At 45.8% G+C, this 22,453-nt stretch overlaps 5 protein-coding genes across 17 annotated transcripts in view; all 5 read right to left on the bottom strand.

Moving 5' to 3' along the window:
* LOC117148623 (GAS2-like protein pickled eggs) overlaps nt 1–531 on the bottom strand; it is a 49,185-nt gene extending 48,654 nt beyond the window's left edge. Inside the window, exon 1 of the mRNA XM_033316114.1 lies at nt 105–531. The gene's annotated coding sequence lies outside the window, so the exon portion shown is untranslated. The remainder of the gene's footprint in view (nt 1–104) is intronic.
* A 375-nt stretch (nt 532–906) lies between these two features.
* On the bottom strand, nt 907–3,436 carry LOC117147135 (anaphase-promoting complex subunit 7). Its single transcript, XM_033313913.1, has 5 exons — nt 3,317–3,436; nt 2,738–3,245; nt 1,982–2,652; nt 1,621–1,901; nt 907–1,560 (listed from the first exon to the last, which is right to left on the bottom strand). The coding sequence occupies exons 1-5, from the start codon at nt 3,386–3,388 to the stop codon at nt 1,290–1,292; spliced, it is 1,803 nt and encodes a 600-aa protein (XP_033169804.1). The 5' UTR covers nt 3,389–3,436; the 3' UTR covers nt 907–1,289.
* Nucleotides 3,437–3,746: 310 nt separating this feature from the next.
* Nucleotides 3,747–9,515, bottom strand: LOC117147133 (amyloid protein-binding protein 2). 2 transcript variants are annotated; one of them, XM_033313911.1, is made up of 8 exons: nt 9,235–9,515; nt 8,597–8,898; nt 6,463–7,061; nt 6,133–6,357; nt 5,961–6,062; nt 5,201–5,877; nt 4,976–5,133; nt 3,747–4,913 (listed from the first exon to the last, which is right to left on the bottom strand). In XM_033313911.1, exons 2-8 carry the CDS (start codon nt 8,768–8,770, stop codon nt 4,785–4,787), a joined length of 2,064 nt encoding a protein of 687 aa, XP_033169802.1. In that variant the 5' UTR covers nt 8,771–8,898; nt 9,235–9,515; the 3' UTR covers nt 3,747–4,784. The 2 variants fall into 2 exon arrangements, with proteins under 2 accessions (XP_033169802.1, XP_033169803.1); XM_033313912.1 differs by having other exon boundaries at nt 9,345–9,515.
* A 186-nt stretch (nt 9,516–9,701) lies between these two features.
* LOC117147139 (E3 ubiquitin-protein ligase MARCH7) lies at nt 9,702–11,117 on the bottom strand. The gene is made up of 3 exons (XM_033313918.1): nt 10,528–11,117; nt 10,118–10,333; nt 9,702–10,053 (listed from the first exon to the last, which is right to left on the bottom strand). The coding sequence occupies exons 1-3, from the start codon at nt 10,888–10,890 to the stop codon at nt 9,811–9,813; spliced, it is 822 nt and encodes a 273-aa protein (XP_033169809.1). The 5' UTR covers nt 10,891–11,117; the 3' UTR covers nt 9,702–9,810.
* A 74-nt stretch (nt 11,118–11,191) lies between these two features.
* LOC117147129 (microtubule-associated protein futsch) overlaps nt 11,192–22,453 on the bottom strand; it is a 39,749-nt gene continuing 28,487 nt past the window's right edge. For 3 of the 12 annotated variants that reach the window (XM_033313895.1, XM_033313898.1, XM_033313897.1), the window contains 2 exons: nt 16,249–22,313; nt 14,493–14,581 (listed from right to left, as the gene is read on the bottom strand). In XM_033313895.1, coding sequence (XP_033169786.1) covers nt 16,906–22,313 — 5,408 coding nt within the window. In that variant the 3' untranslated portion in view covers nt 14,493–14,581; nt 16,249–16,905. Of the gene's footprint in view, nt 12,019–12,103; nt 12,256–13,180; nt 13,329–14,326; nt 14,430–14,491; nt 14,585–16,248; nt 22,314–22,453 lie in introns of those variants that run through there. The other 9 variants (XM_033313904.1, XM_033313907.1, XM_033313903.1 and 6 more) reach the window with 8 other exon arrangements.

The raw sequence follows: 22,453 nt of genomic DNA, 5'->3' as shown, positions 1-22,453 counted from the left end.
TTAAATCAACCGTTTGTCGGGTCTCGTCGAAATGGAAAAGGAAGTGACTAAATGCAATGCCATATAAGTCGTCTGTTTGAAATATTACACATTTTAATACAAACCTTTCGTAGAGCTCCGCCAATCTCAAGATTTGTATGCAAATTTTGGGTTTATTTTGTATTTGTTTCTCGTTCACAAAAGTATAAGAATTGTGGGAAAAATCTCATCGATAAAGATCTCATTGAATCATATCAATATTGCGTGTATATTGGTTCAAAAGGCACTTCACTTCGCGGTTTTTATTCGAAAAAAAAGGGTTTCTTTTCGCACACTGGTTTCAAAAGAACATAAACAAAAAATCCCGCGTCACGGCCCAAAATCGATTGGGTTGTGAGGAGTATATATAGCAAGCATTATAAAAATATATCCTCTTGAAAGAAATCAAATATCATCGTGTGATACCGTTTCCCCGCAAAATTTAACGCATGTTTTCGATACAATTTTCGAAAAGATCTAACGGAAACCGAGACACAACCATCAGCGCGCGGTGTCGGTTGAAAAATTTCAAAAAAATGGGCTGCCGCTGTTTATTATATAGGCTCTGCCGGCGCCGCTGCTTCTCTCTCGCGACGACGACGGCGACGTCGCTGTTAAAACTCTCGCGCCATGTTAACCAGCTGTTGGGGATTATGTTAGACAATTGAGCGGTTTGCTTTAAATATAATATATGACATCTTAGAATTAAATATATATTCCGGAAGTCTATTAACTTATTTGCTATATAGATATGCATACATTCATTAATCATTTCGTTCTTTTTCAGAAATGCAATTCGAAATATTATCTATAAAGCACTGCATAAATAATGAATAAATCGGGTAAGCTCTAAATATATATTTAAATAATCTAGTTTAAGCCAGTGTATACACTTTTCATATATTTTTATTTTGAGATTAAAATTTTAAATTTGGCGGCACAATCCTTTAACAGAAATGTAACATTGATAGGTATTTTTAACGGGTATGTTGATTACAGTAACAGTGCCATACAGTGCCGTAGAGAAAACAATTAAGCGGGGTACAATTCTTGATGACAAAAAAACATTCACTTCTTGACAATGGATAAAGGAATATTGTTTTATGTGAGACATTATTATTATTTTTTATGGTGAAATGGGTTTAAGAACCACGCCTCTTACGATTTTGTTGTTAAAGGTATGTTACCAGTAACAGCGCTCTCCGATTAAGTGCTGACACAATCTGCCTGCTGTAACACGTACCTTGCAGCATATCAAAAGCTAACTAATACTACATGCCGTCTGGCACGTCAATCCAATCGTGGTCATCTACATCTTCCTCCTGACCTGACCTTGCGGCTGCTGAGGAGGATGCCTCTCGAGAATTCTCCGCACTCTCGGCGCCCTCAACATTCGTTGCTTCACAGGGCGTGGCCAGTTCATTGGTGGATGGCTGGTTATCCATCCCAATGGCGTCACTTTCGTCGAGGACAGGTGATTCTTCGAAGGATTTCGACAGTAAACGTAGTCCTCGCAAAGTGCGCTTACTTTTGGGATCTTGACTGAAATAGATCATATGCGTTATAAACTGCTACCAAGAACAGACCCGACCACCAACTCACCGCAGTGCCTTGTAATAGTATTCCATCGCCTTGACGGGTTCCTTTTGCTTTCGCATGATATCGCCGAGATGGTTGAGCAGATTCACCTTCGGGAAGATAATAACGTGTTTCTCGAGCAGTTTTATGATGGCCTTGGTCGGGACTTCGACTTGACAGATATCGGCAATTAGGTTCACCGCCGGCGTGTAGATGTGATTGATTTTCAGTGACTTTTCGGCAAACTTGCGGGCAGTCCTTCTCATCCTGGGATCCGGGAAAAGAAAGAGCGTGCGCCCAAACATCTGCCGATAAAAGCGAAGCCACTTATGTACATATGTATAAAACCATGTAATTGGAAGTATTAAGTATATATAGCACGTACCGTGAAGCTCCTAGGCGAATTTTGAAAGAGGCGTATTGTCCAGTTGCACAAGGCATTCGCCTCCTTGAATCGCTTCTGAGCCAAGTAGGCGTGGAAGAGTCCCCTGTAGATCTCGAAACGATACGGCGCCACCATTTGTGCTGCGCGAAAGGCACACACCGCCTGCGTGTGCCGCTCCAACGCGATTAACAGCCGTCCGCGCAGGATTAGGGCTTCATGGTTACGCGGCTCCGAATCCAGGCATTGATCTACGAAATTCAAGCCCCGCTCGAATTTTCCCTCATCGTACAACAGCTGGGCATGCGCAAACCAATGGCTGGCCGTGTACTTCACTTCGGAGGTCACCTTTGCGAACAGGTAATCCATATCCGCGCTGTCCTGTTCACAACCGCCCTCCTGACCACATAGCACCGTCATCAGTCCGATCGCCTCCACGTTGTCCGGATTCGCACAAAGTGTCGAGGAGAAGATATCCTCCGCCTGAAAGTAATCGCCATTGTAGTAGAGGCACTTGCCCAGCGCCATCATCAGGTGCTCATTGCACCGCAGCGTGGTTTTGTCGTGCAGCATGAGGAAGGTCTGGGACGCGTCCGAGTGCTTGAAGTCGAACATCTGGGCGAGGGCCTTGATCCACTTGCTCAGCCAGTCAAAGTGGTCGGGCACCGTGGCAGCTAGTTGATATGGTGAAGGTGTGAATGGATTACAGGATTCATTTCGAATGGCCTAATGGGAAAAGTATGATATATATGTAGCTACCGTGCATCACCAGCGAGTTGATCTCGTTGCCTTTGACTCCCAGTTCCAAAAGCGCCTCGATCACCTGCAGCGCCATTGGGCACTCGCGGATCACTTCCTTGTAGGCGAGCACGGCCTCCGACTTTTTGGTGGTTCCATGTCTGGTGCCGTGATGCTGCAGTCTGGCCAGCATCAGATTGATTCTCGGCGATCGCAATGTCGGGGGCACCTGGAGCAAAGTCTCTATGGCCAAGTCGGTATTCCCGATCTGACGATAACACTCGGCAGCACGGCGACGCTGCTCCGCGTCTCCGAATTCCGGATAGGAACTTTCGATGGCCACCAAGACGGCATTCTTGTGGCGCTCCATGAGTCGCCGCTTATGGATGATCTCGTCGAAATGCCTGAGAGCTGCGCGGTAGTTTCGTTCCTTGTAGTTTGCATTGAGCAGATAGAGCAGCACCTGGTATTCCACATCCAGTGTGGCCACATAGCGATCATTCTTTAGCACGGTTCTCAGCAGATCCGCCTGCCGAATTGGAGGAGTTGCAGCGCATTATACCCCATGGGGGAATTATATTAGTTATTATCGGATATTACCGCTGGAATAACGCACTCGTAAAGCTTGTGATCGTAAAGCTTTCTAGCATTCGCGAATAGTGCGATCTCCATCTTTTCCACGACTATCAAAAATGATGCCGGCCAGGCTGCACTGCTTTCCAATTTCCAGATGCTTTCCAATTTCGTGATTTTGCGATATCGATTCGAGATTTGAGCAGTGACTAAAAGGTTACCCCATCAAATTGCGAACAACCATTTGCATACGCATACAATCATTTTTGCAGTTATTTTATTTGAGATTTACGACGTCGGTCTTAAACTAAAACGCTAAGTAATGCCAAAAAGAGTTTTGCAACTTCAATTGTGTATTATAAGTATCGCTCTAGGTAGCAAATGTTAATGGTATAAATTGTCTTAATTCGTACGCATTCATTTATTTTTATTTTTATTTATATATATATATATATATGTGAATATGCATGTGTGTTTGTGTTATATTATAAACCATTTTCTTTTAACTGGAAGCTGTACTATTCGACCCGAGTTATTTACAACGCTTTGCCCGTCGCCTTTCGGAATTTTTGGGGGCTGCGAAAATACTTTTGATGCAATTTTTTTCAAATTTTTTTTTAAGTGAATGCAAGGAAATATATATATATCTATTAATATATCGTTTCCACTTAGACTATACAATGGGCTTACTCCTTGCACTCTATACACTCTATAAAGGCGGAAAATTACAAACTGAATCAAATACAGGTGCTACTCTAACGAAAGTAAATTTTTTCCTCTGGCGACTGGCCCTTTCTTGCGGTTTCCGAAAAAAATACAAAAGTTGAATGATTAGAGGCGAAAAATTTAACATTTGTACATGGAACAAAATGCGGGGAATAGACTTAAAAAAAAAAAAACTATTTGCTCAACGATCTCCCGTTCAAGCGGGTAACCGAAGCTCCAACAATACTACTACATCTTAGCATAGGTCTAACTGACTGAAAAAACTGGACTTGGCATCCGTGAAAACTTCGGGAACTAGGGGTACTGGACGTATTCGATGATGACTGGAACACAGTGAAAAATTTGCTTAGCTGACCCACTCTCGTTACGACGCGATACGTATAGTACGGCTATAAGTACGGGTCTGATTCGATGGAAATGGCAAAGAAAAACATTTAACAAAGGCTGAATATTAGAAGCCGACCGAGCTATGCTATCATACTATACCTAGAGATTCTTATAGAACACAGGGGTCGATCCTTGATGCGTCCCGATTTCCTGCCTAATCAACGTGAACTAACTTATTCGAATCTCTTATCTAAGACAAACTGCAGATGTTGCCGCCGCTGTCACCATTGCCGCTGCTCCTGCTGCAGTTTGCCCTCCAGTTTGTGCCATCCGATGCTGGGGGTGTGGGTGCGATTGCGATTGCTAGTGCAGGTGCAACTGTAACTTCCTCTTCGTCGTCCGCTACCATATCCGATTCCGCAACCACTCCCAAAGCCCCTACTCAGTTCTGGTACGTGTCCTCTGCGTGCACCGAGTAGTGTGCGCTTTTTTTGGAGACGCACATGCTGAAGTACTTGGTCTTGACCTCCTCGATAGAATAGTCCACCTCGATGGCGGGATAGCTGGACTTCTGCAAGAAAATCGATCACCAATTCGTATTTGCATTATATGAACTATGCAAGAGCTACGTACATTTTGAGTGATGTTTTGGCCACGCAGCAGCTGCCAGTTCTCCAGCTTGTTCGCATACTTCAAATACTTTTCAAAGTTGTGCAATGTTTCGTAGACGTGGCACAGACCCAAATAATCGTACTCCAGGCCAGAGTATGAGTTCCCGAACAGACGCAGGCCTGCAAGAAATATGCAAATTAATGTAAAATTTAACAACAAATTGTTTTTCTATCCGTATACACATACTTATATCAATGCTGCGCATGTAAAGCTGCTCGGCGTCACGGTATTTCTTCATCTGATAGTTGTACAGCGAGGCCAAATGCCCAATGGACAGGCCCACCTCGTAGTCAAAGTGACCCAGCAGTTCCGACTTAATTTTGATCGCCTTTTTGTGCATTCGCTCCGCCTCCTCGAAACGATTCATCGTTTGGTATAACCGCCCCAGATTTCCATAGTGCTTCGCCGTCTGCACATTCACCTCGCCAAACACTTGCAGCGAGAGAATCAGGGCGAAGTTGTGCAGCTCCTCGGATTGGAGCAGCAGATCCTCCTCGTCAATGCCATCAGCCATCTTGTCCAGCGCAATCTCCTCCAGTAGGAGTGCCTTCACGCGCTTCGCCGATGCCAACATCAGATGATTGCTGGGCACCAGATGCTGCATGATATTAACAGCCTTGTCCACGTGATCCTGGGCACAGCTAAAGTCACCGGTGCTGTACTCGTGAACATAGTAGGCATAGGACAAATCCTCGTGGGCAATGGCCACGTGAAAGTTCATATTCCCAAAAATACCACGGCGCACGGCCAGTGCCTCTTTGTATATATATACAGACTGGAACACGGAGTCCACATTGAGTAGGAAAAATCCGTAATCCAGCAGTGCATCGCCATACTTCTGGTGCTTTGGGCCAAAGTGCTCACTGTGGGACAAAAAAGAAAGGAGTTTAATAAAAGAAAGACAAGAGCAAAAAATGCTGTGGAATCGATGGAATAATTTGCTTACCGTGCTCGTCGCACCGCCTGGCAGATCAGCAGATTAGCCCGGGAAAAGTCCCGCTTAACGACACAGGCCTTGGCCGCCTGGCGCAGAACATCGATGATGATGCTGTCGGGGATTAAGGGTGAAATGAGCCACGCATAACCAGGCTAAATGAAATGCAGGGAACACAACTCACCGTGGATTCGCAATTCCCTTTAAAAATCGCATGGCGAGACCGCTCCACAAATGACTGTTCTTATACTCATTGCGGGCAAAGTACATGGCCGAAATCTGACTGTAGGTTATGGCCACCAGCTGGTTTGGCACGTTCCTATTAAGCCATTTGTTTAGACCCATCAATTCCACGTAGGTTTTGTGTGCCTCCTTGAAGTTGCAATGGGCTGATTCGGCGTACAGAAGGCTATTCGAAGGATATATGTTTATTTGATTAGTTTGTTTCGAAGAATGCAAAATAAATACTAATAGTAGATAGTAGTTTTTGATTTAATTAATATATATAAATTACCGCTGCAGGCAGTCGAGTCGGAACTGCAACCAGTGTTTGTGAGTCGGCAGATCCTTCAGTCTTACATTAAGGCATGCCAGCACGGTAATGCTCTCCTGCATCCATCCAGCCTCCGAGAGAAACGATCCGAGGCGTAGGCCTAGGTCGATGACCTGCAGCTCCACGGCGGACAGCTCCTCGAGGTCAGAATCGTTGAACGCCTCGAGTTTATCCGGGTATGCTCTCCGCTGTGGGACACCTATTATGCTTTCGATATCCACACTGAATTCGTCATTAAATTCGGCACTGGTGGTGTCTGCATCTGAAGATTCGGCATCGTAGGTATACAGTGTATTGAGCTCCACTGAGCGATCTTCAAGTGTATCCATGCTCGACTCCAGCTTCTCTTCCTCCTGACTGTCCTGACCGGTCACCACATCATAGCGCGACACATAGTTCTCGCTGAGTCTTTTGGCCAGCATCTTATTGCTGGCCATTAGTGAGGCCATTATGCGCAGCAATTGGCTGCGGGCAAATGGATAGCGAACGAGTCGAGAGAATACCTCAAGCTGGGCCAGCTCCTCCAGCAGCGTGTCCTTCAAGGACTCCACTTGAGACATCTGTGGATGTTCAAACAAAGATTGGTAATTAGGTAATTGAGTGAAAGCCCCATTGGGCCGCTAAGCCAAAAAAGGTCATTAGTGTGTGTTTTTATTCAATCAAGTCATAATCGATAATCCTAGTTCAAAACTACAACTTGCGATTCCAGTACTGCTGAAGTCGCAAATAAGAAGTAAACCAATTCGAAGAGAAGAAAAGAAATGTTACATCCAATCAGCGGACAATGGAATTTGCTTAGCCATTATCAGCAAGTTCAATGGCTCTTCAGCCAGCAGCTGCGCCATTTAAGCAAGGTCCATGCATCACTGCATCACTGCAGCTCCCATTCCAGTCTCAGTCCCATTCCCATTCCCATTCCCAATCCCGATCCCCGAACGAGGCCCACCATTTCCAAACAGGACAATCAAAGGGCGCTGGACCCATCCGACTGGTTGGTTTATTTATAGAGCCCCCCGCCCATCGATGTCGCTTCTGTTTATAATTTACACAGTAATTGCCACATATTATGACAATCCATGTATGGAATCGAAACCGCAGGCTGGCACTGCCCAGCAATGTGCATTCGCAACCACCTGTGGGTCTGGTCTGGCCCGTCCACTTGGATTGCCTTCGTCCGAACGGAATCCATCCGGAGGCGCACATATGGACCACCAGGCACAGCGGCGATTACGGCGTTTATTTCTGGATTACTAAGTAATCGCATCATAAATAAATTCCGATTATTGAAGGTCGTCATATACGATATTCGATCTGTCGATCAGTCAAAATAAACAATGCATTCAATTGATGATGAACTTTATCAGCAGTCTACCCTTTAGGTTGCTCTATTGTTTACATACTCGTACAGATAACGCTTAACGATCGGTTATAGTAAAATCTACAATTAAATCGGTGCCAATCATAATGTGTCAACGAAATCTGAATGCATTTAGGTGGGAGTTGATTGAGTGTTAATCTATATACATACAATATTCGCAGTCACCGTCTTCGCGAAGGCCTTTTTTTTTGCCATGGGTTAATGGGCGGACTGGTGGGTGGGATGTAAACAATTTAAGCGGAAAAGCAAACACAAACAGACAAGTGCCCATACCCCCCATTCCCTCATACTGATAATGGGTATGAGAGAATGGTAATTGCCAGTGGCGAAATATGTGTATGGTATATGGAGAGTTCAGATAAGAACTAACTGGGCACGTTATAAGGCATCGAAGTTTAGGGATCCTCACTATTGCTGGATTCCAAGAATCTATGTACAAACATTTTTGAATGCGCGTAATTCCGGGAATCTAAATTGTGTGTGTATGATTCCAAGAATGAGCAGCTCAAAAATTATAAAATTTGCATAAAGGAATCCGCAAAATAAAAGGATGCTACAATAATAAGATCATAAGAAGTACTTATAACATGTAACGGTAGAAAAGGTAGGGTCACTATTAATATTTAACCTAGTTAACCCTAAGTATTTCCCCTTACTGGTTATGCGATTATTGTTTGGATTCTTGGAGGGATGGAGAAGGGGTGGCTGGGCACTTACCTTTTCGTAAACATCGATGAGCAAGTTGCGTGGCAGCTCAGACAGTCGGTTGATCCTGTCCAGCGCCGGAATCTTTGTGTTCATACTCTCGATGAGGGCCTGCAGCGACAGGTCGTATAGGGTCTTCGGGAAGTTGGGAAATAATCTGGGCATCAGGAGCTGTTGGCCAGCCATCTCGCTGTTTTGCTGTTGCCTTTCCTTTTTTTTTATAATATATATATCGATGCAAGTGCTGTTTTTTTTTAGTTTTCCAGCGATGCTAACCAGTCGGGAAACGCTGGACTGGCAGGAGGCGTGGCACTCTGCAACAAGTTTCGATTTGTAGGAAATCCATTCGCACACGTGCCGCGCAATACCACAAGCCAAATACGAGCAAAAAACAAATAGCAAACAGAAAACAAAATAGAGCGAATTAGTTGAGTTGAGGCAAGTGAAAACAAAAGCGCATTGAAACGACGCAAAGAAGAAACGAAGAGCAAAAGAAGTCCAGCAGAATATCTCGTTTTTACGAGTGTGTTTCCCGCACGCACTTCACTTCACTTTCTTTTAAGGCGTTCTTCGGTTTTCTGGCTTTTGTTACCGTTGTTGCTTTTCGGTTTTCCTTTCTCTGCCAGCTTCGCTGCCCGCGTGCTGCCTACCTTGCTTTTGCTTTCCGCTGCGAAGTTTTTGCTTTACGTTGTCTCTGCTGCTGCTGCTGCGATTGTTTTGCTTTCGCTCGATTGGGAAAAAAAAATTATCCAGCACTCACACAATTCGGAAGCGGAACACATCCAATTGTCTAAATGCCCCGTCTGCTAAAATCGCAATCGTGGCCCACAGCGTGTGTGTTGAGGATTGATTGTTACTGCACCAACTTTTTCTTTATTTTCGTCTGTCGATTTAGTAACTAGTGGTGGCAACCAGCTGGTCCTATCGATAAACACTGCTGCTTCACCGCGGAACGACCGACTGAGCGATAGATCGCAATGTTACCGTGCTAGCATAGTGTCAAGTTAGCACCCGCGTTTCAAAACATATACCAAGTGCAAAAAAATACTGAAATACATATGTATGTATTTTTTGGCGGTTCGCCGCGATAGCTTACTTTAAAAAAAAACCAAAGCTGAAGAAAGTAAATGAAATACTTTAATAATTTTATTAATTGTATACATTAGGTTATTGTAAGACTGCTCTGCCTTCCGTTATCAGTCCTTATTATCAGTCCATATCATTGTCTAATCATCGAAAAAATCGATGGAGTCATCCTCGATCTCCACCAGTTCATAGTCGGAGGTGCTGCCAAACATCCACCAGTGGCTCAGAATGTTCCGGATGAGCATGAACCGCGTGGTGACAAACTCAAAGAAGTGGAAGAACAGTGCACTGGAGGTCAGGAGCGCGCAGGAGGCGACAAACACCTCCTGAACGGTGAACTGATCGGTGTTGCCCTGATTCATATTATCCATGCACTGCAGCACCTGTGATCAAGATTGTGATCTTTATAGAAATCCCGTGAATCCAGTGCCACGTTGAAACACTCACCTGCTGCAATATGACATGGGCTAGTGGCATAAGCGAGGCGCTAAATAGCAGATGCTTCACAATCAGGCCGCAACAACGGCCGCAGCAGAAGGTTCGGATCATCTGCTTCAGACTGGCCCGCTCCTCCGCGATGTCAAAGACCGCATTGCAGATCTCGCAGCGATTATCCCGCCTGTGCATGATCCAGCGCTTCAAGCACTTCAGGTGGATGTAGCCCTGCAAGGATCACCTGAATGCCGTAAGCCCAAGGAGACAATCCTCCGTAGCCCAAGGACACCAGTTCGAATGGATGCCCATTCGGCCTAACAATGCTATCAATGCTGGAAACTGGTGTCGGCATCGGGAGGAGCATTCCCACGAACTGGCGCCCTTGTCAGCGGCAGTAGAAGATCCAAAGGAACCACACTTACCACGCTGCCCTTGCAGTTGCACGGACACTTGATGATATCCATGTCGTTGTGGTTCCAGCGGCAGATGCGGCACGAGTTTCCGCTCTCGTTCGCCGAATGTAGGCTCTCCTGTAGAGGACTTCGCGGTATCTGTGGCAGCATCCGTTGCCGTGCTGAGGATATTTCCAGGGCTGCCATGGATGCAGTGGGCGTGCCACTGGCCATGCGATGGGCCGATGCTACGATTTGTGACGAGCAGGTGGCTTCAGCTGCCGCGGACTGATGCGGCTGACCGCCGAGGGGTGTGGCATTGGCGGCTGCCTCCAGACCGTTAATCAGACGGAGGGCAGCGGCCTCGGAAAGAACGTGTTGATGATGCGACATATTGCTGGGGTACACAGATGTTGTTGCGGGAGAGCAACGGCTATTGCGTGGCGCCTGCACTGCTTGCAATGATCGGGAGAACTGCTTGGCGGCGGTTGGGGGTGTTTGTCCACTTGAGAGCGTACAACCAAATTTTGAGAAAACAAATTTTTACAACGAATTTTTCTGCAACATACTACATACAACTTGAACGTTAGACTTTTACCAAATTTCTGAGCAAACTTCACTTGCGATTTGCTGCCAAGATACAAACGGCTTGCTGAATAGCATTTTTTTACATATATAAAACACACTTTGCTTGGGTTTCATTTTTTTTTTTTTTTTAATTTCTTTGCGGCCATTTCATTGGCATCGGTTAGTAAATGTTTCGTTCTCGTTACACGTACGTACATAGAATATATGTGTATTATTACAGTAGTTCATCAATGTGAGCGACGGCATCGGGACTAAATCCATTGTCGATGACCGCCGGACAGGGGTTAGTAACTGCTCTGCATCTTCTCTCTCCGCAATTAAAATTATGACAAAAAAAATATATAATTCAACAATTATTTGCATAGATTCTGCTTCAAGTTCGATAATAACAAATAATAATGCGTAATCGTAATATAATAGTAAAAAAGGGGTAAAACAAACACAAAAAAACGTACAAAGAGTCGGCTGTTCACGATCGACGAGCCATTTGCGCTTCAGTTGAAGAATATACAATACATATAATGCCAATTATACAATTAGATATTCGCAGGATGACGGATACTTGAGTGGCTGCCACATAGGCGTAGGATTATTATAGATTATTATGAATTCAAATGGTTTATGGGGTATTCATGGGGTGTGTCTAAACACAAAATGCCAAAGGGGATGTGTACATATATGGTGTATGCTTAAAATTTAATGAGTTTCTGCTGTTGCCGTTGAGTTGACTTGGATTTGGATCTGGATTTGGACTGTGCTGCTGCTGCTGCTTACGCTGCCGCTGATTTCGATGGTTGCTCTAATTCTACTCACTGACAATTCCGGAATCGGCGATATATGCTCTGCACGTAGACGAATACGCACTTCCAGTCAGGACGACTCATCTCCACCATGTCCTCCACATCCAGCAGTGGTGCAATGCCAGCCTTCTCACTGCAAGTTGTTCAGGAATGTTAGCAAAGAAATTACATATATATATAGCATACATCTGGGCGCATCCCACGGTGCGTATACTTACTCAGCAACGCTGAAGGCCAGCTCGAAATTGTGTCGTCGCGTCTGCTTGGTTAGTGTGGTGTAATCAAATGCATCTGGCAAGAAATGGTGTATCAGCGCACAAAAGGCCAGGCCGTCTGACCAGCTCGAGCTAAAGTTGTTTATTTGGACGTTCTGCGAAACAACACACATACAGTTGTGTACTCAACGATAAGATCGGTTGGGGTCGGTAATAAGCGAGCGCATTCTTTTTGAGATGGTTGATTGATACTTGATATTCATTTTTTATTATTATGGCCCTTGAGCAAAAGCAAAAAGCATTTAGTTTGAGATTCCAGCCTCCGTTACTAACTAAGACTTACTAAGCAGCTGGTAAGTGGGTAAGACTAGGATCAGCTAAATCGAAACAATAACAACAACAGCGGCGATAACTCTAGCGATTAAGCGAAGTGGCCAAAAAAGAACGGTAAGCGGTGATCGATAAATATCGGCAGCAAAAAGCGTTAGCACGGAAACGGAAATGACAATCGTCCTTCTATTTCCTACATCATTTGTGCGATGTGTTCGTGTGCGAGTGTGAGCGTGTGTGTGTGTGTGTTTCTGTGTGTATGAGTTTTGAAGAAAGCTTTCAGGCTCAGCCAAAGTTAGGCGCTGTTAGATGTTTTTGCTTTTGTTTATTTTGTTTGTTGCTTTGATTGTTCTTGGTTTTGTCGTTAGATTGCTTGTTAAATATGGCAAAACTAAAATAATATCATCAAAACGAACGGCATAACTAAAGAAAAGATGCTATAAACTAGGCTTTCTGGCTGTTGAGGTCAAAATTACATCGATATGGCTAAAAATTCGATCAATAGCAACGATAAAAACGATAACATTAAAAGTCGTTTAAGAAAATAAATTTTTTGTGTATATTTTATAAATTTCTTTCTAATATTTCGTCACTTTTACAGCACAATTTTGACCTCAGCTGCTATAAATAATTAACAAAGAATGGCAAGGGCAACAATAATTGGCTGTGGCTTCGGCATTTCATTTAAACTTTTATGGCTTGCTTGGTCTTAGGTTTTTTTTTTTTTGGATTGGTTTAGGTTTTGGATACCTCATATTCCTGCGTTTTATGCTTACACCACTGCAGAAGTTGATCCTTGACAGTGGCGGCGCGCGCATTTAATGCCGGATCGGTAAATTTGAACAACGGTTGTGCCGAACCGCCGGGGGTCGTGGGTGTGCTTGTTGTTGGAGATGATCTGAACAAATGAGTCAAGGTTGGAGGATTGCAGACGGTTTAGCGAAACTCACACAAAATCGGTTCATCTTCATGTTGTTCTTAATTTCTGATTTGTTTGCAAATTTATTTGTTTCGTGTGTTCATTGTTTGATTTTTTAGTTCGGATGTGTTAAGTGTTCTTGGTTTTTTTCTTTGTATTTTTGTGTACATGTGTATGTGTGTATTCATATATATATATTCTTTGTGTTAGCAAGAAACAACAACAACAATTATTGGAATACCAAAAATACTTGGCAATGGAACAACTAACGCGATGTTTTTGGTTTTCTGACAACGGATACTTTTGGATATGGTTTTGGGTTTTTTTTTTGTGGCATTATTCGATTGCCGAAACAAAAACGAAAAACATAAAGTAATAGAGATAGTCGGGAGAGCAGTAAGGGAGGGTAGATCAAGTCCAGTTTCCAAAGGCTAACTAAAGAACAGGAATACAGTTGGTTGGTCTATGTACAAAAGCGAAATCACTTTTCCTCTTCCTAAATCTTTTCTTATCAATTTTATGTTTTTTCTATGTTCTGGTGGGGATAGACAATACTACGACACACTTCCATAGAGAACCAACACCAGAAATCGTATATGTATATGTGTGTTAGGAGGCGGTGAGGATTGTGCTTGTTTTGTATCCTTTGATTGTGTGAGTGTGCGATGTCCTCCGATAACCAATTGAATTATTTGAGTGAGTACAAGAAAATTTAGGAGAAGCAATCTGATTTGAATAGATTTCAATGAGACCTATAGGTTTATAGGTGCTAACTTGTTGAACTGCTTGCACTGCTTGCTTCTCCATTAACTTTCTAAACGAATGAGTGACCTGCACAAATGTTGACTCGTGTGTATAGTATTCATGCCCTCGCTACCACATGTGTGTCGATATATGTATGTATATATATATATATATATATATGTATATATGGAATAATCCGAATAATCGGTGGGGGAGCTGGTTGAATGACTTACTTTTGCGCCTGCTGGGCGGCTGCCTGTTTGTCCAGCTGCTTGAATTTAGCCAAGGGTGAGATGTTTTTGGAGGCAGCACTTCCGCTGACAGTGCGTGTGGTAACTGCGGAAATGGAAGGTATCCTGGTCAATCCGTGTCTTAGATGCCGCATCCATTGAACTCACCCTTTGTTGTCGTTGTGGTCACAGTGGCACCGCCATCCTTGGACTTGGTTTCCGTTCGCTGTTCGCTGGACGAGGAGCTCTTGTGCTGGGCTGCTGTGTGAATAGAGTTTTTTAGGGATGCGGTTTTGGTTTTTCGTTTTGTTTTTTCATTTTTTTTTGCAGCGGGTGGAAGAAAAAAGAGAAGCAAACAAATTACATTGATTAGTTTTGGGGCATGCACAAAATCAATTACACAAAAAAATATCAATCAGGTAATCAACAATTCTATTGGGTTATTGAAAAACTACATGTGTTTTGTATCTCTGGGCAAGCAACAAAATTACACACTACGGCAACGGTTCGAAAAACGGCACAAAAATATGTTTGTTTTCTTAGGTTATATGATATCAGCTACTACACACAAAAAGTCAAAAACAAATTGGCAATGTTTAAGCTGCCGCACACACAAACTGGCATCATTTTTTTTCCCAGTGTCTGCGGGTTGGTATTCCCAACGAAAGGAAAACGCGCTACGGTAATCACACAACGAAACAATCAGAAATCGTCGCTAATGGTGTGGACATGACTGTGGCGGCGGTGGTGGTGGTGGTGGTATTGCTTCTGCTGTCCATGGGTGTATTCATGTACTTGGTTTTTCAATACACAGAGAAAAATCCAATGTTTCGAGCTCAAAGTAAGCAAATGCATACAAAGTATTTACAATTTGAATGCAAATACATACATAATTTGCCATTTAAGCTCAATTTTATGTTCATTTGTGCGCTTAAAACTGCGCACCTTTTGCATCTGTGTGTTTATGAATGTAAAAAAACTCATGCACAAAAAGTATTTACAATTAGAGCTAAAAATCAATGAACGGCATGCTTTAAATCGAGGGACAGGGAACAGGAGCAGATCAGCAGATCGACAAAATATGTGTAGACAAAAAAAAAGAACTGATCATTAAATTCAACGAAAAACACTGTTTCCTCATCTCATCTGTTTACTGGGGTGTTAACAAAAAAAAAAAATAAGATAAATACATATGTACAAAAGGACGACAGAGAGAGAAACAGTCGATTAAAAAAGGAGGGACAACATGGGGGTTTCTTTTTGCCGCTTCCGTTTTCTTTTTTCAATTTTTGTTTATGCTTTATTCGAATCCTTGCTGGACCAACCAACCAACCAATCAACCAGTCAATCAATCAATCAATCAAATCAATCAGCCAACTAACGAACGAGCAAAACGTAACAGAACGTAACAGAACGTAACGTAACGCAACGTAACGGGGGAGTAAATTGGGGAATAAGCGCTAAAAATCGACGCATTTTTACATTTCCACACTTGGCTGAATAAAAACTTTCAGGCAAAACAAATATGTACAAGAAAAACACACACACATACGGCGCATACAGTTGTCCGACAATAAATAGCATTAAATAACTAAAGAAATTTGTTTAAAGTATAAATAAGAGGTAGGACATCAGTAGGTAAATAAAAAAACTATGTATTTTCACTGTTTTTGTAAGTTTTTCCTATTCGAATTTCGAAGTTATACTAATAATACTATTATTTTTCGTAACAACTGTATGTTTTCGTATGATGTGTGTGGTTTTTATGCTGTTAGGCTGCTGCTGGGCGGTATAGCATTATTTTATAAACTTATTATCTTTTTTTTTTTGTTGGTAGTACAAGGCGGGGCAGGGGCGCTGGCAAAAACAGGATAATGGGGGGCTAGCATTCTGTACATCTGATATTTCTTTCGTTATCAACTCACAAATCTCGGAATATTGATCAAGTTGTTGCTTTTGTTGCTATTGTTGCTTATTGTTGTTGTTGTTGTTTGGGGCTTCATTGGGACGCAGTGCAGCAAACATTTTCATTTGAATTCTTATTTAATCTCTTTATTGTCGCGATTGGAGCGGGTTTGTGAGTTAAGTGTTTTGAAAATTGAATTGAAAAAAAAAAGTAAGAAACCGCCTGTGGTCCCTCAATTTTCAAAAGCTGTCTCTTTATAGCCAACTGCGATTTTCTAACTGCTTCGTCACTAGCTCGATTCGAACAGGGGAAAAGTGGGTGGGGGTTCTGGGTGGTGGGTTTGACTAAAACAAAGCTAATCCTAGGCTCAACAGTAGCGCTTGAGTAGATCAGTAAACATTAATCAGTACAGTTGCCGTTACAAGTTACAGTTATCATTCCGTTTCGATGTCGATTTTTCGATTTCGATTTCGTATATCTTCATAATTCATTTTGTTTCTTGTTTATTATAGATTATTGAGATTATTTTTATCATGTTCTCATCCAGTTTCGAACTGGAATGCCTCAATGCGATTGTTCTTTCATATATTTTCTTTTGGGTGGGTTGAATTGTTGGCTTGAGTGGTTGAGTGGTTGGCTGGACTGTTTGTTATTTCTTGATTATTTGAATGGTATTTTAGGCACCCATCATTAGCTGCTCGAAGGCATCCTCCACATTGCTCTCGTCCAGCAGATTGAGATTCGCGATGTGCGGCATGGTGGCACTGCGACTGAGTGCACCACCACCGCCACCACCACGCACCACCATGCCCAAACCGGCGGTGGAAACGTTACCATTCGATGTGGTGGTCAGCGAACTCAATGATTTTCGAGCTGCCGCCGAAAGTTTTTCACTCGTTTTCGTGCGATTAATGGCCGATTTTCGGCTTGAGGTCGACGTCGTCATCGATGTTCGCAACTCCTCCACTTGGCCGCCAGTCGGTGACTTTTGACCGGAGAAGTAGGCAGCCACCGTTCGCTGTTTCTCGCTGACCTGGGCCTTATCAATGCCGGCTTCGTAGAGCTTGGGCACGGCGAGTGAGTGTCCGGACTTGGTGCGTCTCAGTTCGCCGGGAGAACCGGGCTGGTTGTACTTGGCCGGACTTGGACCCGCCGTCTGTTGCAGCTGGCAGATTTGGTTCCACGAATCGCACTTGCTCAATCGGTTCACCCTGGAACCCGATTGCGTACCCTGGTGAGAGTCCTCCTCGTGATTTCGCCTGCTCATCGATGTAAAGGCGCTCACGTTGTTGAACACTATGTTGTGGGGTATCTCGTCTTCGGGCGGAACTTGTGGCTGTGGTGTCGCCGGGGTTTCCACAATACTCGGCTTGATTTGCTGATGCTGCTGCTGCTGGTGTTGCTGTTGCATCACGGTGGTGCTCCTTACTGTGGTACTGCTGCTGGTGGTGGTGCTACTGCTATTGCCCTGCTTATTCAGTTGCGGACTCTGGTACGAATTGGGCATGTAGTGGTGACGCTGTGGTGGCCCAAATTTCTTCAGTAGTGGTGCATCCTCCTTGGGCAGAGATGATTTCACTATGTCCGGCGTATCGGGTGGTGCCGAAGACTTGTACTCCTGTTCGAAGTACGTGCTCCTTTGACTGCTCTCCAGGACGTTGCCCAAACTCTTGCGGCGCAACTCGTTGATGTGCTGCTCCTTTTGCTGTTTCTGAACGGTGGTGTGGTTGTTGCTGGTAATAATGCTGGAGTTAAGGGTTTGCTGGGACATTACGCGATTCTGCAGAGGACGATTCTCGTAGCCGGAGTCTCCCTGGATGGTATGACTACGCGAACTCAGCTTCGGTGCATGTCTGGGCAGATTGTTGGTCAGTTGTTGAGGTAACTGTGGCTGCGGGATCTGTTGCGGTAATTGGTTGGGCAATTGTGGAGGGATCTGCTGAGGCAACTGTTTTGGTAGCTGTTGCGCCAATTGTTGAGGTAACTGTTGTGGAATTTGCTGGGGTAACTGCTTTGGCAACTGTTGGGGAATCTGTTGGGGTAATTGCTTTGGTAACTGCTGGGTAACCGGCTGTTGCTTCTGAGCAACCTGCTGAGGCTGACTAACTTGCGGCTTAGTGCTGCGATCCACTGGAGGACCCATGGAGGAACCCAGCGGTACACTGGGAACTGTGTTATGCACCGGATTCGCTGTCCAACTGGTGCTGCCCAACGACAGCGAGGAGCTGGCATTCGAGTGTTCCGAAGTGCGACGCAATCGCTGGCTCACCGATGTGGCCATCGATTCCGGTTCGGGTTCATCACCGGAATCGTCCAAGGGATAGGTGACCACATAGGAGGTGTTGGTCTCACCCAAATAGGAGTTGGTACTCTGATTGCTTCTGGGTGGTGTGTATGTGGGATTTGCTTGATAGTTTATCGAGGGCATGCTCACAGCAGGCGGCGTCGACATGGGCGAATTCGCGAACTGCGGCTGTCGTTTGGGCTCAAAGGTGCTCAGTTGCGGGAACAGGGGTTCCACCAGCGGCGCCTGATACTGCCGGCCATCGGGCGAAAGGCAACCTGATTTTGGCGAACTTGGAGCCGTTAGTGGTTGCCTCCTTTGGCCGCTATTGCCAACTGAGGCATTGCCAGGACCGCCTCCAAGCTGCTTCATCGTGTAGAGCAAGGACTTGGCTGCCCTTGAGTTCTTTCCATAGACCTCATCGTCACTCATGTGAGCGTTTCTTCTGTCCGCCACCCTGACTGCCGTTTGGCTGCGTGGCTTTCGCATCACCTTTGTTTCGGCCCGGTACTCCAGCATATTGTTATCCGAATCCAGATCGAGATCATCGTCCGTATTGTCCGTCATCAAAGTGGGATTGGGCATGGTCATGAAGCTCGTGGGACTATTGGGTGGACTATCCACATCCACATCGACTGGACTGCTGATGTAGTCGAATCTTCTGCTTCCAGGTGGTGGCAGATAAGTGGGATTGGAGCTTGTGAGCACCAAAGGTGCACCCAGGGGGTTGGTCAATGCCTCGGCTTGATCCACAGCACTTGTTAGGCAAGGTTGACTCCTGTAGTTGTGAGCACTAGCACCTTGTGGACGTCGCACTGGCGGGAAATCGGCGTACGTAAATGAGATATTCGTGGGTGGCGGTGGTGCTTGATACACCTGTCGCGGTGGTGCAGCTGTTCCCGGGTCCATGGCATTCGGCAGGGATGGCCTCTTCTTAAATTCACTCAATGCCGGTGCTTTCGAGCGCAGGGAATTGTGACGCTGCAGATAACCATTGTTGCCATTGGGATACGTTGGCTGTTGCTGTTGTTCGATGTTATCCCTCAGGGACCTCTCTTCAAAGTGGTGCGCTTTGCGTCGGAAATCGCTATTGTCCACCTTGGGCTTGGCCACCCACGGCAATCCGATGGGTGAGGTGGCTGTTGAGGATGGTGAGGGGGTATTGCTATATGTAGTAGCCGATCTTGCCTGCAAATGTTGCTGCGATTGCTGTGGTGGTTGTGATTGCTGCGTTGGTGGTTTCCAAACGGCTGGATTGGGCTGAGATTTTTGAGCTATAGGCTTGTAAATACCCGGTTGCGGTTGCGTTTCGTTTTCAATGGGCCGAAAGACAGACTGGGGAGCGTGTATAAAGTTATTGACTTGGGCAGCCTGTTCCCGCTGTTGCTGGAGACGTAGTTCCATCTCCTGTCGCCTTTGTCGCTCCAGCTGCTCCTGTTGTTGGCGTTGCCTGTCCAATTGCTGCTGCCTTTCGACCTGTTGTCGCTGCAATTGCTGTTCGTAGTATTCGCGCTCCAGACGAGTGCGTTCCTCACGTTCGAAGCGTGCCTCCTGCTCGAGCCGCAACTGCCTCTCCAATTCCTGGCGACGTTGCCGCTCAATTTGAACGGCGGCAGCAGCTTGCTGTTGCTGTTGAAGCTGCAATTGATCGCGCTGCAGTTGCTCTCGCTGGAGTTGTTCTCGTTGCAGCTGCTCTCTCTGGAGCTGCTCTCTTTGTAGTTGTTCTCGCTGGAGTTGCTCTCGTTGGAGTTGTTCGCGCTGCAGTTTCTCTCGTTGCAGCTGCTCGCGTTGGAGTTGCTCTCGTTGGAGCTGTTCGCGCTGGAATTGTTCACGTTTGGAAAGCTCCCGTTGGTTCTGATCTCGCTGGCTCTGCTCCCGCTGGTATTGTTCCCTTTGAAGTTGCTCTCGCAACTCCCTCTGCTCTCGCTGCCTCTGCTCCCTTTGATACTGCTCACGTTGCATCTGCTCACGCTGCATCTGCTCTCGCTGCAATTGCTGATGATGCAGCTGCTCTTGCTTTGCCCAACCCGGCACATGACCAGGCACTGGTGGTGGCTTACCCTTGGTCACCGTGGCCGCAGCTCCTGTCTCAAAGGTGTGCTTGATGTTACCAAACTTGTGGGTCCAATTCGAGACACTTCTGCCACCACCACCGCTCCAACCCAAACCAGTCTGATGACTTTGCTTGTTGATAAAGGCCAGGAACTTGTGATCGTTCTCAGTTTTTGGCTCAAACGGTGGCACTGCATTGTGAACGCGGCGCTTGACACTCACCTGCACCGCTCGCTTCAGACCCAAGTGTGGACCGTGATCATCTTCCAGATCCGAATCGGAATCACAGTCCGCCATATACTTGGCCTTTGCCTTGGGTATATCGATGGTGTTGGCTCGCTTCATTAGGTGCTTCTTCCCGCCACCAAATCGACTGGAATTCGAGCTGGAATTCGAATTGGATTGCGAATTGCTGGCGGAGTTTCCATTGCCCTCGGGACTAGAGTTCTGTGAATTCTGATTCGCCTCGTAGCTGGCAAAGCTGACGGCATAATCACCGGAAAGTGGCCGTCTGTTGGTGGTATTGGGTCTTAGTTGCGATTGATTCTGGGTGGGAAGTGCCTGCGTGGCATTGGGCTGATTATTGACGGACTGCGGTTGCTGTGGCTGTGCCACAAACTGATTGGGACGGTAGAGTTGAACTGGCACTGCACTCGAGCTCGGTGTTTTGCTCAGCGCAAAGTCCTTGCCCTCCAGGATCAACATGTCCTCCATGTACCGCCGGGCGTCGGCAAGTTCCTCTCGACTGACACCAACTGTGTGCCTACTGTTACGCTGTCGACGTTTGGCGAATCGAGATTGCCGACTATCCCCATCCGGTTCCGGACTACCGGCTTCGGCTTCCTTTTGACTTTCGCCAGGCTTTCGATCCTCGGCCAACTTTTCGGGCGCACTGAGTCCACTCTGGAGGCGGGCCACCAGGCCGAGCAGAGCCTGCCGTTGACCCCCATCAACGGCTAGCTCCTTGCCTTGTTTAAGGCTGCTCTCCAGGCGGCTGAGGGCATCGGTCACTTCTTCGACCAGGCTGCGATTCGCTTCGCTGGCATCGCTACCACTCTGCTGTTGCAAGGTGTCACGCAATCCCGCGGCCAGCAAACGCAAATCCTCGCCGCTTTCCGTGCCGGAATCCTCTTTCGAGGGCACGCTCAAGCGGCTGCCTGTGTTGGGTGCTCCAGAACCCGGTACAGACTCGGATACCGAGCCCGTTCCTGCGACTGGCATCATTTCCGGCTTGGCTTTATCCCTGGCCCTAACCACTGTGCTAACCTGGCTACTGCTAAGACTACTGGATTTCTTACTACCTATGCTACTGCTGCTGACTGGTCCTGCTGCTCCTGTGGCTCCTGTTTTCGTGGCTTTTGCTGGCAGGGACTCACCCTGAACCTGAACACCGTCTGTGGTCGAGGAGCTGCTGCTACTGGCGAGCTCAACTTTGGCCAACTTTTTGCTAACACTTTCGGTGGCTTGGCTAGTCTTGGTCTCCGTCTTTTCCACCTTTTTCACCGCTTTCTGTTGGATTTCCTCTTGTTGTTTGGTGACCTCTTTTTTGGTCACCTCCTTTTTGGTGACCTCTTTCTTGGGCTCCTCCTTTTTGGTGACCTCTTTCTTGGGCTCCTCCTTTTTGGGCGGAACTTCCTCCTCCTCGTCACTGTAGTCGGTCACCTCCTCGATGATCTCCTCATACTCGCTGGCGCTGCTCTCCTCCTCTTCCTTTTCCTCCTTCGGCGCCTGCTTTAAATTCTTTTGCTCTGCTCGCCGCAGCGAAGAAAGTTAAGAGATAAAGGAGAGATAGATAGAAAGATAGAAAAAGTGGTGGAAATGCTTAAGATTCGCAACGAGAACGCAATCAAGCAATAAAAAAAAACTGGAGTGGGAAACAAAACCTGCT

Source organism: Drosophila mauritiana, chromosome X, assembly GCF_004382145.1.
Source record: "Drosophila mauritiana strain mau12 chromosome X, ASM438214v1, whole genome shotgun sequence".
NCBI lineage: Eukaryota > Metazoa > Arthropoda > Insecta > Diptera > Drosophilidae > Drosophila > Drosophila mauritiana.
Note: the sequence above shows the minus strand (reverse complement) of the source record. Positions and strands in the feature narration are given on the sequence as shown.